Source organism: Lissotriton helveticus, chromosome 6 (assembly GCF_964261635.1).
Source record: "Lissotriton helveticus chromosome 6, aLisHel1.1, whole genome shotgun sequence".
Taxonomy (NCBI): Eukaryota; Metazoa; Chordata; class Amphibia; order Caudata; family Salamandridae; genus Lissotriton; species Lissotriton helveticus.
Window position 1 is genome coordinate 1,915,453,880 of NC_136067.1, and position 19,297 is coordinate 1,915,473,176.

The following is a 19,297-nucleotide window of genomic DNA, read 5'->3' on the forward strand; positions in this document are numbered from 1 at the left end:
TTTTTGATGCCCATAATCGGTGAGTTACACGGACTACTCATCACTTCCTGTATTATGTTTGCTTCTAGCAATTTCTGTATTTCAATGGCAACACCTGCTCTCACTTCTGCACTCATTCTGTAAGGCTTGGTATTGGGGTAAACTGCATTTTCTTTCATGGCTATTTGTATGGGGTCTACGTTTTTCATTAATCCTACATCCTTTCCTGTAAAGTCCCACACTTCTGGTTTCACTGTCTGCTGGAGTTCTTCAGGTAAGTCCTGTATAGTCATTCGTTTTATTTCTGAGTCAGGTCTAATTAACATTAGCTTGTAGATACCGTCTTCATCTGGGGTTTGAATTTCGACGCCCTTTGGTGTGCAAAAGATGGTACAATTCATTTTGCACAGCAAATCACGTCCCAGTAAGTTTACCGGACTAGTATCACAGACGACAAATCTGTGCATTTCTTTAAAATTATTTCCAATTGAGATCTCCATGGGCTCTGTAACAGGTGTACTAATCAGTTGATTAGATACTCCTACTACTTGGATTGCTCCTCCCGAGAGGGGTAGGTTTGGAACGTCCACTGTTCTTACAGTAGAACGGGTAGCACCAGTGTCCAACAGAAAGGTGACATCATTTCCATCAACCTTTCCTTCAATGTATGGTCCTGACTGGTCCACCGGCAAGGAGGCGCCAAGTACGCACTCCTCGTCCTCCCCTCTCAGGCCCCGTCAGTACTGGTCGTCACAGAAGAAAGTGTCATTCAGTAGATACTGCGAAGTTGCTGTATTTCTATTCTCATTGCCTCCCCAGATTTCTACGTCATCACCCTGTGGTGATTTTCCTTTAAAAATAGGTTTTGGCGCTCTGGGCACTTGGATCGTTTTTACCTGCTGCTGGGTTTTTCTTTGTTTCTCATTCTGCGTCTGTGGAATTAAATCAGGTGTTTGGGCATTATCAGTTTGTAAATAGGGACACTCGTCTCTCCAATGTCCAATTTCCCCGCACTGATGGCAAGGAAATTTCTTTTTGGCTTCCTCTCTACTCATTTTCGCTCTGGGCTTTCCTCCACCCCCACCCCCAGAGCTTTGGTTCGGGGTAGTTTTGTTCATCTTGCTCAACTGCTTTTCCTGCTGATCTGCGAGCTTTACTTGAGCCCACATCACCTTCTCCTTGAGAGCCTTTTTCTTTTCTGCCATCTCGTCCTCACAGTACTTTGCGTACCGTAGGACCTCATCCATCTTTTTAGTATGCCAACAGATTTTATTATCTTTTATCCATTGACAAATTTCGGGTCTTAAACCGTTTACAAACCTGTAAATGAAGTGGGTCATGTCCTTCATCTCGATGTTATCTATACCACTATATGTTTTGAACGCCTGTAGCAGCCTTTCATAAAAGGAGTGCACTGTCTCATCTCTTTCTTGCGTGGTTCTATCTATCTTGGTCCAATCAGTTTCCTAGGCGGGCACTTTTAGCTTCAAATGCTGAATTACCTGATCATATTTTCTCATTACTTCCTTCGATGGTTCCCCTGTTTTTTCATCTCTCGCGTATTCCTCACTGGGCCAAGCTATGGCTATTTTACACTCGGTCCACAGATCTACAGGGACCACTATGTCGAAGAACCCATCCAGGTCCTCCCACAGGCATTTTTGTACTTTTACAAACCTTTCTACCTGTCGGTACCAATCCACGGGCTTCTCGCGTAATTTTGGGAAGTCATTAGTAAAGGACACAATATCCTGTCTGGACCATGGAACGTGTACATATTTTCCACCTGGCACTTCGCGCATAGGGCATAACTGTTCTGGCTTGGCAGCTTCTTTTAGAACAAATTCGGGAGTTGCCTGCCTAGACCTGGCCTCATCCTTTTTCCTAGCCCATCTGGCTTTCCATCTTTCGATATCTCCCCATTTCTGCAATACCGTCAATAATTCTTTGACCTGTGCCTTTTTCCCTGACATGTTCAGGTTTTCTAAATCTTTGTCAGAGAAATCTGCTCTGTACGGTTTCTGCAACGGTTTCGATTTAGAAATATCTATTCCCATGCTAGCAGCAGTGTCTGTCAATTTCTCATGAAGTACTCGGGCATTTCGGGTAAGACTTTTGCAAATGAACAACAGCTCTTCTTCAGAGTAAGTACTTAATCGGTCTAATCCTACGTTTCCTGCCATTAGTTCTTCTATTTCTACTCTCAATTTGTAGAGATTTAAAGGTTTCGTCTGCGGAATTTGTTTTTCTAATTCTTGACTCCATCTTTCGATTTCCTCCGGAGTCATTGGTGTGACACTCTTAGTACCCGAAGTCGATTCCATTTGAATCTCCCTCGCATTGAAAGGATTATGTTTTTTCTGCATCCTTTTCCCTGTATTCCTAATAGGCAGATCCAATAGTGAGACTTCAGACTCGCACTCGCTCGTCTGTTCATCTACGATTAAGGGTTCTGGTCTGGGCTGTGCTATGACGGGAGTAATGACTGGAGTTTTCGGACTCCCTTCACGGTCCCCATACAACGGAACCACCGGTCCGATAGTTACTGGGATTGTCAAGGCTTCAGGACTGGTATTCAACCGGGAGATTTTCTGAATGATCTCAGCTCTCTGTTTTGCTAGAACCTCCCGCTCCTTTTCTTCCAATATTCTCTCTAAGGTTTTGTCATGTAACACCTGCGGGGTCAGAGTGGGAGCATAACTTGGGGCGGTGGGATGTGTCTCACTGGGTCCTTCGCCATAATTAGGCCTTGGGAACAAACTTCCTGTACCTAGGGATCTTGGTTCCTTTTCATATAGAGGCTGTAAGAATGGAACTCCTGAACCTGATGGTCTGGCCTCACCTTCGTAGGGAGGTTTCGAGAAAAAGTCTCTTTCACGGGAGTATCTTACATCCCCACTAGCTGGTATTCTTGGATAAAGATCTCTTGTATCTACAGGACCTAAACTCTTGGTATAGGGAGGTATGAGGCAACCCCCTCCTACACTGGCAGATCTGGCCTCATCCTGGAGATGAGGTCTTCGAGAATTATCCCCTTCACTGCAAGGTCTATTTCTTTCATTGTAAGGAGGCGGACTTCTCATAAACATATCGTCTAACAATTCATCATCCGACTCTCCAATAGGCACCCAATGTTTGCCCTTCTCTGTCTTCTTTTCCCCCCCAGGAGGATCATTCACTGGCATCATTGGAAACAGTCCTTCTACAATCATATTTTGTCTCCACTGTTTCATCTTTTTGGCTCGGGTTTCCTGCTTCAACTTTGGATAAAATTTTGTTAACCCCTTATCCATTCGGGGCTTGTCCCTCTCAAAAGCCTCAATCTCCCATTCCTCTAGTGCTTCGTATTGCGTTAATCTAGGTCTGGGATGTAAATCATTCATTCGGGTTCTCAAATTGAATAGAATTCTGCTGTTAAATGTTCCATCTAACGGAAAAGCCAATACTCCGTCATCTTTCGTGTATTCCGCCCAATTTTCCAACCATACACATGTGTTGTACCCTTTATCGAACATCATGAAAGATGCGGGAGTATTCGGTGGTGGAATGACGACACCTTCTCTAGTTTTAATCGGCTTGTCTTTTTTGAAGTAATTCTTTACTTTATTTACAAGGGACAATTTTCTCTTATTTCCGTACATAATGTCGTATCTATTAGTCTTCCACTGATCTTTTCCAAACCCTAGGTATCTTGGATCGGGTCTAGTCTCCGGAGTATACGTGTGCCACATACGATTTCTGCAAGCGGCTTTGTTTACAAGTCACTCCCAATCCAAATGCGTCTTTTATTTTCGTGCGGCCAATAAATTGCACGAGTTCAAATATTTTTCGACCAATGGGTGCGCGGCCCTTTCGCGAGACAGTTCTCACGCTTCGGTGCTCACCCCTCCTTTACAATTCCAGCCCGCTACCCGCCCGCTGCTTCTACCAATCCCAGCGCGGCACGGAGTGACATCAGAGCAGCTTCGCGACTGACTCCCTCTTTTACAAGGTAACGGAAACCTTCTTACTTTCTAAAGTGCTTAGTGCTTGGTTATTTTACAACAAATACACATTCGCCACTGTGCTCAAGTGTCTAGACAGGAAAGAAATTTTCACTGCAAGTAAACTACTTCCATTTACTTTTCACTCACTACTGATAGGTCTTCTCTGCCTACCCTTCACGCTAGCATTGAAGAACCTGCTACTCCCCCAGACTCATCCACTCTTCTGTGATATATCCGAGTCTAAGGTTTCCCCAGCGGACCCCTTTGCCTTCACCCAAGCTCCGATGAACCTGCTACTCTTCCGATGTGACCCTTACTAGGTTACGCCACAATAGGAATTTTGCCAATGAACCTCGTTGCTAACATTTATTCAAACATACATTCAGAAAAACCCTAGTTAGTGCTTCCAGTTCTGCCTAACCTGCACCAACCTTCCTTAGAGCAAATGACCTCAGAGCAAGTGGATTCTATTCACCACTCGCTATTCAATTCCCCGGGGATTCCTAACAACATAAAAAACGTTTTACGTACGAATGGATTAATACATATACCAGTATAATAACAAGAATAACAAATTTAAAACATTTCATAATTTTTCAAAGTAAACCTTTCGAGCGAGTGATCAGATCACCCGAATTGCCCACTCTTGTTAGCAGCTTCCGACTTAGCTAGACTAACTAGTCCTACCTAACCTTTAACTATTCCCTAACCATCCTCGATGCTACCAGAAAATTACTGCTAGAGATCGCGGGTCACCCGACCAATAATTTCGCCACCTTCTGGCTTCGGGCCCATATATTCCAATTCACCATATACACATTGATCGGATGACGTCACAATCTTCTACCAATAATTGTGAGTTCCTTTTCTATTTTCTAGTGTACCCAACTTACCATCCACTGTTACGGGTACCTATGACCACAATGGATCAGGGAGCTAGCTGTAAAAGGAAAGGCAGCAAAATACAAACCCAACATGTAAACCTGTGATTTATTTCATGAAATGACCACGGACAACTGAGAAGTTTTAAAAGCTTTATCTCAGATTTAAATTTCTTTGGAACATACACTCCACTACGAGGAGACAGTCTAAAATCAAATTTGCAAAGAGTACATAGCTGTATAGAAGAACTATAAGGGCAATCATTTATGGAAAAATGCTAATGCAACAGGATACAAACTAAGAGAGCTACTGGGCTAAATTCACAGTTTCTTTAGTGATATTTATGGGAGAAAATTAGAGACCATAACAGGAAGTTGCAAATTGTAATGGCGAAAATGATTTCTAAAAGGTAGGGTAACATAGGAACACGCTATGAAAATAAATGCATATGTTTCATGAGATGCAATGAGTTGCGGAAAGCATGGAAAACTTTTCATGTGCAAAGATATGTCCTTATTGAAGCAAAGACAGAAAATAGAAAGGTGCAGTTTCAAGAGTTTCAGAGCGATATTTACCTAGACTGGTGTGAAAACCAACCCTGGCCACGGGTCAGTTAAGGACAGGAAACCCTCAAGGAAGGATACCCCTCAATGGACAGCAGGTGTAGAATGGACACCCAGGGCAGGACAGGAAACCCTCAGATTAGGATCAGGACAGGACCACCAGGACACGACCAGCACCCGCAGTTTGGAAGCAACGCCTGCGCTCCACCCTCTCTGCAGCTATCGATCAGAACCCCGATTGGGTCAGCGAACTCCCAGCAAAGTGCTCCGCCAGCACTTTTAAGGTTTAGTAAAACCTTAGTCTATGGTCAAATTCTGACAGAGTGCTCCGCAGTACTCTGTATCTTCAAGTCACCTATTGAGTGCGTTGGGTCAGTGACAGGTCAGCTATTCAGACAAGTCGGACAATTTCCCTAGGTGAACCCAGGGTAGATATACTGTTTTTGGGCAGTGTACGACCCCCAAATGTTGCAAAGTGTCAGAATCCCCAAATTTCGATTGGTTCTAAGGTAGGATTTGGTTAACACACCAATCAGAACAGAGTATTGTAAGACCTATTTAGCATCCTAAGGTGCCGCCTAGCAAGATTGGGGTTCCCACGAGAAGCCGCAGTGAATACAATGGAAAGAAATACAATGTGTTACAATATGGTACAATCTAGATGCTTTTGCTGGGTGAAGGTGCATGTTCCCATGCAGGCTCTGGCAGCAACCTTCTTTGGCTTGGTTTCAATGCCACCTCGCCACGGCTGATCATGCGCGATGCTGCCCTCCAAGATGGACTCCCCAGCCCCATCACCCCTCAGTGCTGAGGATACATGAAAAGTAAGCGAAAACAAATTAGCACATAGAAATAAATGAACGTATTACATGTCATAATTTCGTACTTTAGTTTCATCATTATAAAAATATACTATGCATTAGTGAATGAGGGCAACGAACAAGTTCACAGGAGCAGCAGCACACAGCTTCACCACGTTATCAGAAGCACAGCCATCTTATTGCTATTACGCATGCGCACCCTTTCCCTCTCAAACTCTGACTGCGTCATACCTCGTGACTATGTCTCACGCATGCGCAGAAACAGAAATGCAAGCAGCGGCCATTTTAGACACAATTATTATTTATATCAGTAAAACACATAGGCAAGCTTCGCTACCTTTCATGCATATCCAAAATAACGAGATTAGTAAAACGTACATTTTTTATGATGTTACGACAGGTTCGAGGTTCATGAATCGAGCAAGTCGCGATGCGAAATCTTGCTCTATCACAAGTACATTTGAAAACAAACGTTAACCTCCAAAACACACAGTTTAACAATCCACAATGGGCACCATCCACGCTTGAAACAACTGCAAAACAACAGTTGATGGACAGAATGCAGAACAATGTCATACATTCACCCCAGTACAGAGATCTGGGCCTAAATCCATCGTTTTTTTGCACTCCACACCACCCCAGTTCAGACATGGCCATATGCAAATCAGCCTTGACCCTGTACCTCATGGGAACAGTCCAGCCCGAACTGCCAAGCCATGTCTTTCCTGGACCGGAATCAAGCATCCTAGGACCGGTTTCTGGCTATCAGCCGTCTTCAGCCAGGATAGCTTGACTCCAGTGGTGTGGAGAGCATGGGACCACCCCCTTTTGTACCGCTTTGGCCGCCATAAGTGTGGCAGGGTATGCTCATACGTGAGTCCCTTGCTCACTTTGCCACTGGATTCAAGCAAGCCGGGCTGATGACGGCTGTAATGCCAGAAACCGGTCCTCGGAAGCTTGTTTCCGGTCCAGGGAAGGCATGGCTTGGCAGATCGGGCTGGACTGTTCCCATGAGGCACAGGTTCAGACTGATTTGCATATAGCCATGTCTGAACTGGGGTGGCAGAGTGGGCTAAAGAACAGTGATGGATCAAACCCAGATCTTTTGACTGGGTGTGAGTGTTTGATTGGTTCAGATGCTCCGTCCATCATCACCCCCTTTTGTACCGCTTTGGCCGCCATAAGTGTGGCAGGGTATGCTCATACGTGAGTCCCTTGCTCACTTTGCCACTGGATTCAAGCAAGCCGGGCTGAAGACGGCTGTAATGCCAGAAACCGGTCCTCGGAAGCTTGTTTCCGGTCCAGGGAAGGCATGGCTTGGCAGTTCGGGCTGGACTGTTCCCATGAGGCACAGAGTCAGACTGATTTGCATATAGCCATGTGTGAACTGGGGTGGCAGAGTGGGCTAAAGAACGGTGATGGATCAAACCCAGATCTTTTGACTGGGTGTGAGTGTTTGATTGGTTCAGATGCTCCGTCCATCACCACCCCCTTTTGTAACGCTTGAAACAATGGCAGGTTGGATAGTTATTCTACATACAGTGTGCTCTGATCAGCACACCTCATCTAGCAGCATCACAGCATAAGTAATTCTTACCCATACCTGGGAAAAATATCCACAGCCCCATTGCTGCTTGCCCGTATGCAGTTAAGGCATATGTTTGTGGTGATGATAAAAAAATGAGCTGACCCAATGATGTGAACTGCAAGGGTTGTGCATGTTTGATGTGTTCAAAAGTTCAGTTTAACCAGTTTCTATATCCACACATGTTATGCACCGCACTTGCATTTACTTACTGACCAGGATCAGTGTTGTTTTTTTCTACTCTCAAACTTTTAAGTTTGAGAGTAGCTCAACATGAAAAAGCACAATAGCCAATAAGCGAGACACATATATCTCATAATGTTAATCTTTGATTCAACATATTTTGCACATGTAATGTTGTGTTCCTTTTGATTTGCAGTTGGAGTTTTTCTCAGCCTTCAAACAAGCTTCGCGTCGTGAGGACGACATAGCCATCGTCACTTCTGCCATGCGGGTGCGTTTCAAAGAAGGAAGCAGCCAGGTGGAGGAGATGGAGCTCAGTTATGGAGGAATGGCTGCTGTGACAGTCCTTGCAAAGAAGACATGTACAGCCCTCATTGGAAGGTATGCATATAGTAAGCTTGTAATGCTGTGGCACCAGTACAGTCTGAAAGCAATTATAAAAATGCATAAAGTGAGCTCTTGTCCTACATTTAAATCAAGCAAGTGAGTTTAGAATGGGCCGAAACATGTCAATGTATTTTATTTTTAAAATAGGTTCTCCTTTTAAAGTCTGTGGTTAAGGCCAGTGAAGCTATTACTTGCAAGCACAATAAATAAGGGATTTTTGCCTTAAAAAAAAAAAGATTACCCACATGGACAAATGGGTCACAGCCCAAAGTCAATTCAGTTGTATTCAGTGCCTCATTGTTTAGATCAATTAAAACAATTTACAAAACAATTATGTCATAGTAACAAGTCAGCAAGTTAGGGCAGTAGTCCAGTCTACTCAAATACAGTATGTAAGATATAATTGGTCACAGTTACCCAAACCCCCCCAGTGTTCTGCACATTTATCTAAAAACCTCACAACTAGGTGCCAAATATCAGAATGGCCACTGTTAATCGGTCATTTCTGGATGTAACTTTTATGCACAATTTCCTATTTAATAACATTGCATTATATCATGCTGTCGGTTATATAAGGCTTGCTAATGTAAGTTCTCACAGTCGAGCTCTGACGTCACAGAACCAGCAGCCGAGGTGAAAGGCAGGTGAGGTCATGGAGCATAATTGAAGCAGCTGTTTAAAGAAATGCAAAGGAAGGTTGCTTTTCTTTCTTCTGCTCCGTTTTTTAGCTTACAATAAAAAGCAGAGAGAACATGTCTATTTTTTGCACTCCTTTTATTGTTAGAGAAAAGCTAGAATCTTTCTGCATTTTTTGGGACATTCCAAGCTAGTGCAGCTTTTTTTAAAACAAAAAAAAGTGATTGTATTGAACTGTTTCTAATATCTGTTTGCAACAAATAACTAACAGGTTTTTGATGCGTTTAATGTTGCTTAGAGGGTTTTATTTTTATTCTTTATATTTTCAAACATACTCCCTCTTTCATATGAAAGAGCTTCTCGCCAAGATTTGCAGTGGTCTATGTGAAACCTAATGTGTGACCATGTACCATATAGAATAAAGTACCCCTTGTGTACATGATAAGGATATCGCAAGTCACTTCAGAGTTCCATAATCTTATAAAGGAACTCCGCCCTCTGCCGCGTTCCTCAGTATGGTTATGGAACTCCTTGGTGACTTGCAATATCCCTATAACATACAGCGGAGTTACTTTATTCCGGGGAACATCCTTTACAACGCAACTTTTACAACGCACTACCATTACGACGCAACTTTTACAACGCAAGTTATTACAACGCATTGTGCTGGGGGGCGCTCTAGGATAGGGAATAGTTTTATTACTATCCAACACCTTCCCTACTATCCACGGGGACTGGAGTTGGAATAGTAAATTAAACTATTCACTATCCAGCGCCCCCCAACGCAAGTCGTAACGACTTGCGTTGTAAAACTTGCGTCGTAAAGGCATGCGTTGTAATAGCATGCGTTGTAACGACATACATCCCTTTATTCCTTATATAACATTCCACTCACTGAGGTTAGAATGTTTTAAATTAAAAACGGGAGAAATAGAAAAATAATCACTAGAATGTTGGAGCAGTAGGTCTGTTACAGACATTGTTGACCTGAGTCACACCATTGTTTGCATTGAAGCTCTTAACATTCCAATGGTCTAATGATCGCTAGACCAATTTTAATTGATGTTGAAGGTTTAGGCAAAATAACACTGCATAGGGCGGATCCAGCCTCTTTATCTGTTCACAGTCTCATACATTAGAATCTTTTTCTCTGCCTCTGACACATGCTCTTGAGTTGAAGTAATTTTCCTAGATAGTTATTTCTGGGATTAGCCCCTCCAAATAACACAAAATGAAGTTCTGAGTCTTTATTAAACACATTATAGGCATATATGTAGCTCTTTGTCATATTAGTACTCAGGACCTGAATATAACCATTCTGTTTACAGACTTTTTAAATCACTGGGTGTGCGTGTACATTTAGCATGCAAAATTTGGACGCTTTATTCAATGTTTACTTAGCAATTTTTTCCAAGTGTTACAAGCCTCCTCCCTTCAGCATATATATTTAGTTTTTCTATCCCATCACTGCCAATGTTGATAAACCAGAGTCTTATCCATTCAGTTTCTGTAGGAGAAGGAGATATATCTAGCTTCAGCATCAAAGTCCCACATTCAGAGCCATAAAGTTGGTTGATGATATTAGATTCATATTCTTTGTATAGTACTACATGAAGAAAAATTGTAGGCAGAGCATAACTCCAAGCACTGACACGTGCAAGTAATGTCTGGGGAGCTAAACTTGTAAATTGGGAGTTTACTCAGTTGAAGTGAATGTATTTGTCAGCACGTCAAAGAGATCCATATGATTTCTACGTTGGACTAGAAGGAACAACCACTAGTATTTCTGTCTGAGATTGAGTGGTAAAAACTCAGAACTTCCCAAGCATTCAACAAATCAAATTGCTTAATTTTTCAGGGAATACTGAGATTTCAGCATTGTGTGTGGAAGGACCAAAATGCTCATATTAGTAACCCATCAATCAGCTTGTGAAAAGAGATGTGTGTCCAGTAGGTGGTACGAAGCAGTTCAAAGAAGATATATTTTTAGGCAGAGAGAGGAATGTTGTGGGATAAATGTATCTATTTTGCATTGGATGACACCTGTGCTAAGATCATACCTCTCAACCTTTTGAACCTCCAAGAAGGGTGAGATTGAGTATCTTTGTGCATGATCCCACTGAAATCAATGGAGGTGAAATTTTTTTGAGAATGAAGGTTTGTATGTATTGATGTATATTAATTTGTAATGCACACTAATATTCCTGCTGCTGTAAATAACACTGTTAGATACCAGAGGGTAAAAAAGATAAACAAAGTCTACAACGGAGCAAAGAGCCATATCTTAAGCTTTTTCAGCTTTTTTTCAAAGATAGTGAAGCTTACTTCAGGTTTAATAGAAATTGGTAGTTCATTCCATGTCCTATTAGGGAGAAAGTCAAACACATGGCCCCTAGTTTTATTGCATTTATTCATGGAAAGGCCATAGGAGCAACTCCGCAAAGTGCAATTGACATCCTGAACAGTAAGTAGCAGTCATACTATCAAAATAACCAAGCCCCCCTCCATTGGATGAACCAAATGCAGACATCTGAAGACGATCTTCTTCTAGATTTGGAGGCAATGTAGTACCTTTAGTTAAGGTATTATATCACAATAATCTGAGTGCAGCTAGCATATGATCCAATTTTTAGGCCAATCAAAAAGGACAAGCTCAACCAAAGAGGAGATATGAATATTAAAAAGTGTCAGGCTTGGGGTCGATCCCTGTGGTTTGCTTTGAGTCCTCATTATTGGCTTAAATGTATAGGACCCCAAGATGCTATCTGGAACTATCAGTTAGAAAAGCTACTATCAAGTTCGATACATGGTAACAGAATCTTACATTATGGAGATGTTTGATAAGAATCGAATGGGACACAGTCTTGAATGCAGCAGACAGGTCCAAAAGACCACTCCCCCCGAACCTTTCTGGACCAGAGACATACGAAGCCTGTCCACATCCAGTAAACCTGATCTAGGTAGCTTCAAAGTTGGAATTCAATAACATTTTCCAATACTTTGGAGGGGACAGGCAATAAGAAGGTAGGCCTACAGGTCGTGAGCAGCTTAGGATCAGCTGTAGGTTTCTTTAAAAGTGGACATATTATTGCTTGTTTTCTTGTCTTAGGTACAATAGCTGAACCAATGGACAAGTTACTTAATGTGATGAGGGTTCCGGATAGAGAGCTCTGCTGCTAAAATAAAAAATCGACCTGGGCAGGGATCACATGGAAACCCATATTTTAAAGATGAGAGCATATTTATATAGCCACCTCCCCTCAAGGACGACCACCTCCCCTCAAGGATGACCACCTCCTTGACACCAATCAATCTGGATTCACGTCCAACCACAGTTCAGAAACCTTCATCATTGCTGCCAAGGACGACATCTGGATGAGCATGGGTAAAGGTGACCTGCATCTCTCATCTTACTGACCTTTCCTCACCCTTTGAACTCATCTACCACCTCTTCCTTTGCAAATGACTGCATGAAGCCATCATTCAAAGACCCACACCACACTGAATTTGCTCTTTCCTAACAGGCTCAAGGAGCCTCACGCAGCCCCACCCTGTTCAATCCCTTCATGACACCCCTCACCAGCATCACCCCCATCCACAGAATCAACATCATCTCTGTGAACAATTGGGCTGTTGGTTGAGGGGGGTGAAACCCTACTCAAGCAACAGTCAAAATCCTGGGCAGGGTGAACCACAAAAGTCACATAATTAACCTGTGCTTAACCTTCTGGTAGCTTGACACAAAAGCAGTCAGGCTTATCTGAGATGCAATGTAAAGTATTTATGCTGCACACAAACAGTAATAAAACAAAAATACCATTCAAGAAAAATCCCACACACATTTAATACATTATTTGATACCAAAATGACAACAATCCAATGAGTAGAACCAAAGATATGCAATTTCAAAGATTTAAGGTGAGTATAGCGCCTCAAAACTCTGCCATGGTCGGTGCCAAGCTCAGCTGCGAAAGGAGGGGAGTTATATGTGTGGTCAGCTACCCCATCATGTAAAAAGCTCTTAGCTACAGAAATGTCAACCAAAAGACATCCCAGCCTTGAGAGTTATGATGCCTTGTGATGAAGCCACAAAGTCGATCCACCTGCTTTCGGCCAAGACTATCACCTTTGGGACATTGAATGTGAGGACCATGTATGCGACAGGCAAGACAGCCCAAGTAACAGGAGAGATAAAAAAAAAACGTTGTCCTGCTTGACATCAGCGAGACCAGATGGACACAGTCCAGACTGAAAAGACTGGATCCTGGAGGAATGTTTCTGTATTCTGGACACGAGGAAGAGAATGTCTCACATACTCAGGGAGTAGCATTGATGCTAACACAAGTAGCCAACGGAGCTCTGATTGAATGGGAAGCCCACGGTCCCAGAATCATCACAGCAACTTTCTGCACAGAGAAAATGATGACAACATGAATGTTATCCCCTGTGCACCCACAAATGACAGCAAAAAAGAGGAAAAAGAACAATTTTACAACAGACTCTAGTTAATCTTGGAGAAATGCCTTGAGAGAGAGATCACCATACTTGGGGACTAGAATGAAAGCAACAACACTGGGTACAAAGAAGTCATGGGCAACCATGGCCTTAGCGACATGAAAGAGAATGGTGAAAGACTTGCAGATCTCTGTGCCCTGAATAGTCTACTGATAGGCTGTAGTGTATTCCCACACAAAAGAATACATAAGGTGACATGGGTTTCACCAGACCATTCAATAGAGAACCAGATCGACCATGTCTGAATTGACAAGAAGTTCCTGAGGTCCCTGCAGGATGTTGGAGTAATGGGAGAAGTGGAGATGTGGCTTCAGACCATCACCTTGTCGTGGCTAGGCTAAAGCTGAAGAAAGTATGGATGGAATCGACAAACCAACATCCGCGATATAACACCACCCTCCTCTAATATTCACAGAAAGGGATTGAATACTCAGTCACTCTCAGTAACAAGGTTCCAAATCCTGCAAGAACTTGAGGATGACTGAGACCCAGTAGAAATTCATTGAGAGACAAACAGTGACATCAGCCTGCCAGAAGGTAATGGGTCCCATGAAACACCAGCATAAAGAATAGATCTCCACTGAAATTCAGCACAAAATCCAAGAGAGAAAGGAAAAGAGAGCTGCAGTCAACCACAGCCCAACAAGAACAGAAAAACATAAGCTATAGGCGTATTCACAAAAATCAACAAGGAAGTAAAGAGCAGACAAGCGGATCAGCAAGCCATGGAATCTTGAAAGAACTCTACAACATAACAAGAACATTCTCTGGCATATACAGCAATCCAAGAAGACCTATTAGATACAAAGCTGGGAAGACAATCAAATGTAACAAAGGCCAACAACAAAGGTGTGTGGAGCACTTTGAAGAACTTTTGAACCAGCCCATGCTTTAGTCTCCACCAGACATATAACCAGCTGACAAGGACTTGCCAAACTTGCCAATTGACTTCAGCAGACAAAACAAGGAAGAATTACGGCAAACCATCAAACATCTGAGAAATGGGACGGCGGTATGACCCAACAATATTCCTGCAGAGGCACTGAAGGCAGACATTGAAACATCAGTAGACATGCTCTGCGCCATGTGTTGAAGGATCTGGGAAGAGGAAAAGCTGCAATCTGACTGGACGGAGGGATATCTCTTTAAGATCCCCAAGAAAAGTGACCTGATTAACTGGGTAAATTACAGAGGGATAACTCTTCTATCAACCCCAGGCAATGCGTTCAACAGAGTCATCCATAAACTGGATCATTAAGACTTCCACAGGAAGGAGAAGAAATGGGATCCAATGGACACCTTGCACGCAGCTCAACAACCTGGGCTTTGCAGGTGACCTGGCGTACACATCTGCAGATGCAAGAGAAGACCAACAAGGTGGCAGCGACATCAGCACAACTTGGCCTCACTGGGGAAAAACCATGATCCTGATGGCTTTGCCAGCCAGCACAACTGCAGTCACTCTTGCAGGCAATACACTGGTAGAGGTTATGGCCAAAACCTACCTGGGCAGTGTCATAGACAAGCGGGCGGCATAGATGCCAACGTGAAGGCAAGAATCGGCAGGGCAAGGGTTTTCTTCATTCAGCGAAAGAACCTCTGGAGCTCCAAGCTCCTAAAGCAGCAAACCAAACTTAGAGGACAACAGCGACCTCCACCAACAAAAATCCAGACCTTCATTAACACCTGCCTGAGGAAAATCCTCCAAGTCCGCTGGCCAAACACCATCAGCAACAATGACCTTTGGCAGCAGACTTTTCAACTCCCTGCTTATGAAGAAGTCATGAAAAGGATAGTTCACACCCTCCGCAAGCCCACATCAAACACCACAAGGATTCCCTGACCTGGAACCCCATAGGGAAAAGTAAAAGAGGAAGGCCAAGAAACACCTAGTGCCGAGGCCTCAAGGTTGACTGCAAGGAAATGGTTTACACCTGGAGTCAGAGTGAAAGGAAAGCTCAGGACAGAGGCTGCTGGAGAGTCGTGGTTTGATGGCCTGTACCCCAGCAGGAGTAGTAGGCATAAGTTAGTTAAGTGCCTAAAAGTACAAAGCGCCACTCATGGTTATCTGGTAATGCAAGACCAGTGAAAGTCACAAGATCAGGCCAATTGCGATGGAGCGCAGGCCGGATCCCGCTGAAAAAGCTACCTTCTAAAGTCCACGCGAAGAGTTCAGTTTGCGGTGGAAGGGCTGTGAAGAGCAGGGAGAAAGTTGCAGATGGTAGTCACTGTAGCGTACAGAGCAGGCCGGCTGGAGGATCCTGTTGAAGGTCAGTAACAAACTCTTCGCACCAGACTTAGAAGTTAACTTTTCAACTGGACTAACCTGCTCTCTATCTGACCAACACTTCTTTGTGATCGGACTGAATTTGTAACTTCACCTACGTCTAGCGTGACAAGTGGCACTTTGTGATTTTAGGAGCGATTTTTCACAAAAAAATTTAAATTGCATATCTTCAGTTCCATTGATTGGATTTTTGTCATTCTGGTATAATTGTATTTATTAAAATATTCTCTATTCTTCTAATTTGTCTTGATAATTTTCTAGTATGGAAAACTAAACACCTTCTCCATGACCACCAATTTATATTTCATCCCTGCGAGGAGCATCAAAGTTGGACTAGCCAATATGAGGGAGTAGCTTCTACACTCTGGTTGAGTATAAAACACTTCCTTGACACTTCTTGACTTGTCCATGGCATGCAATGCAGTTGCCACCACAATGCTTCTTGAATGTCTCGGACATTGGGGGAAGTACTTCTAGATCTGTGCTACAACGGGATCAATCATTCCTTATCGATTGCAACTCAAAAGTCAGCATTGGATCAGCCCAACAGTCCACATTCGCAGTAATGTTGCATCTCTCAAGTTCATCCCACTTGTGTCTTGTCAGCATCTAGGATGCCACTAGTCTGTCCTTGCGTAGGGGCCAGCAAGCTTCCAACGGATGCTGACAACACGCAAATCCACTTCCACTTGGAAAATGATCCAGTGAATCAATCCAATATTACCTTGTATCTGGATTACATATTTTCCTCTGCAATCCTAGAGACTGGACATTCTCAGCTTGATTCACTGCTATTTGCCTGGCCTAAAAACCTCGGAGCTCCTCCCTCTTCTGCAGCACAATTGAGGAGTTTGGGCATTTTCTTGCATTCCAGTCTCATCGCTGCATCACAAGGTAATACTGTGGCAATCAGCGTCAAAATGCTGCTACTCTGGAAAGATCTCCCACTCCCTCATACAGAGTACAGAATTAAGATAACTAGAGTCCTTGCCTTGACTATTGTAATATCTATTGTAGCCTTGCCAAGTAACCCACTACCAGACCTGACTATAAAGACTATAAAACCAGAAAGCCAGTATGAGAAATAATCTCTGGCACTTCATCCCGCCCACTCCAGCAGCTCTCCACAGTCTCCCAGTTGATGCCATGATGAACCTTAAGTCAAGTACACTACCCATAAAGTGTGCTGTGGAAAGGTCCTGGATGACGCCTTACTACCTCCTGACTCCATAAATATGTAAACATTGGCTCATCCAACAGTCCTTGAAGAAGATGAATGATGGTCTCACATCGCTGGGTCCACAGGGACGAGAGCCTAGAACACCCTTGATCACAATCCAAGAGCTGAACCCAGCCACACACAGTTGAAGAGAGACATTCTTTAGACTTAGCTTCAACTGAGATCACATATAAATGGTGTTGTTGAAGAAGATTGAACATGTAAACCTAACCTATTCAAGTGAAGGCTAACTTCCCATTCCAACAATTAGGTTATATTCCATTACCTAAGAGCACTCTGAAGTTATTAAACAAAGCTTAATAGTTGAATAAGTAAATACCAGAGTGAAGATTTGTAAATATGCACAAAGTTAGACCGTTGTTCAGTACCTTCTCAATCGCCTTCCAAAGGAACACCCATGTCCTCTTCCCAACTCTAAAGTTATTCCATACTTGTAGATTCTTCCAGATACATTTCTGCTGATACAATTTGAACAAATTAGGGTCTTCTATTTGTGTCCACAGATGGCTCTCTTTGCGCTTAGCTCTTTGATCATAGCCACGCAAAATGTTAAGTGAATCAGCAACTATTCTTCACACATGTTGAAAGATAGGATGTATTGCCATTGCCAGATGATGGAGCAGGAATGCTTATGAAGGAAAAGTAAGTTGATTATATGTGTCCTTCTTTTGTACAGAGAGTGGAATGAAGCATTACTCCAGGATGCTTGTCAGCTGCTTGCAGAAGAGATGGCACTGTCCCCAGATGCTCCTGGAGGGATGGTGGCATTCCGGCGCACTCTCACACTCAGCTTTTTCTTCAAGTTTTACCTGACAGTCATTGACAAATTATCCAAGGCACTTAATGCAAATGTAAGTATGGTGAACCACATCACATTAGAATTGTACTGGACTAGCAACATTTTACTAAGTTGTATTCCCCATGAGCCAACATTTTTTCAGCATGTCCACCTATCTGCATCATAATCTAGATCTTTTAGGGATAACAACTGTATCCCTGCATCACGTTTACTGAAATCACAAAATATAGATTTGGCAGTAGTGCAGTAAACAAACAATCACAGACTGACAGTATTTTTCACTTTACTTTGCTCTGCACCTTTCACCATTTGAAGTATGGTGTAAACACCTAGGTGCAGCTAAAAATGTATGTTCTTGTCCTCTGTTCCTTTCCACTGCTAATTTACATCACAGAGACACTGCACATATACTACTTGTTAACATTGTTGAGTATGGGGAGGGAACGCAAAGCCTCTAGTGGGTCATGCTGCTTGTCTCTTCCCTCATCATATGTAATAAATAGCATATTATTCACTGCAGATCTTCTTATATGGTTTCATGTCCTGCTGTTATTTCAGTCTGTCTGTATGAGGTATAATACAGGTATTTAAGCAGAACCAGAGATCAGTCTCATGCACACTGTAAGCAGTGATGATCCAAGAATCTGGTCACTCAGAAGGTCCTGAATATGGAGCTTAGAACATGGAATTTGACCTCTGCACTGTATTAATTGATGTCTCATCTGCATTCATTACTGCACTAACTCATAACAACGTGTTTTATTGAGCTACATGTTTTTTACTGGTGATAACAATGGAGAACCTGACGCTGCATGTGCCAGCTCATACCCACACTGGGCAGAACAAGCGGTGACCAGGATCATGTGTCCCATTGGGAGACACAAAGTATTATTCCCAGCACATGGACTGGTTCACAAACACTGGACTCTGAGGTTCTCTTCCCTGACCATTGACAAGGACCCCGAAAGGTCAAAGTCACAGATTACCACACCCCACCAACCCCTATTTGGAGCCTTTAAGGCTTCCTATCAAGGACTCACTACAAGGCACCTCTGCAGATACTGACAATGTGGCCTCCATTCCACTGTCCTTGTCTAAGCAGGGACACCTGAAGCTGTCTACTGATGGGGTCATAGTCCCCCACCTCACAGTGAGTTTATCAGTAATTGCCCTGCTACCTGATGGGTCACTTTTAGTTTCTGGCACGTTCCTTGCCTCCACTCGATGGGGGCCCAGTTATGTTTCGATAATATAGAACAAGAAAGGAAATTCCCTCATTTGCATATTTTCACCCCCATTTGCAAATCAAGCAATACTCGCTTGCTATAGGGCAGGAGTTAACCTGCCCAATACACTGTACAATGCATAATACATAAGGCACTTCTGCAACAGCTGGCACGCCTAGTAGAATCCTAAAGTGCATTAGAGTCTAAA

At 43.1% G+C, this 19,297-nt stretch overlaps 1 protein-coding gene across 1 annotated transcript in view; it reads left to right on the forward strand.

Moving 5' to 3' along the window:
• LOC144762934 (xanthine dehydrogenase/oxidase-like) overlaps positions 1-19,297 on the forward strand; it is a 575,825-nt gene that overhangs the window by 235,558 nt on the left and 320,970 nt on the right. The window contains exons 14-15 of the mRNA XM_078648235.1: positions 8,196-8,380; positions 17,741-17,915. Coding sequence (XP_078504361.1) covers positions 8,196-8,380; positions 17,741-17,915 — 360 coding nt within the window. The remainder of the gene's footprint in view (positions 1-8,195; positions 8,381-17,740; positions 17,916-19,297) is intronic.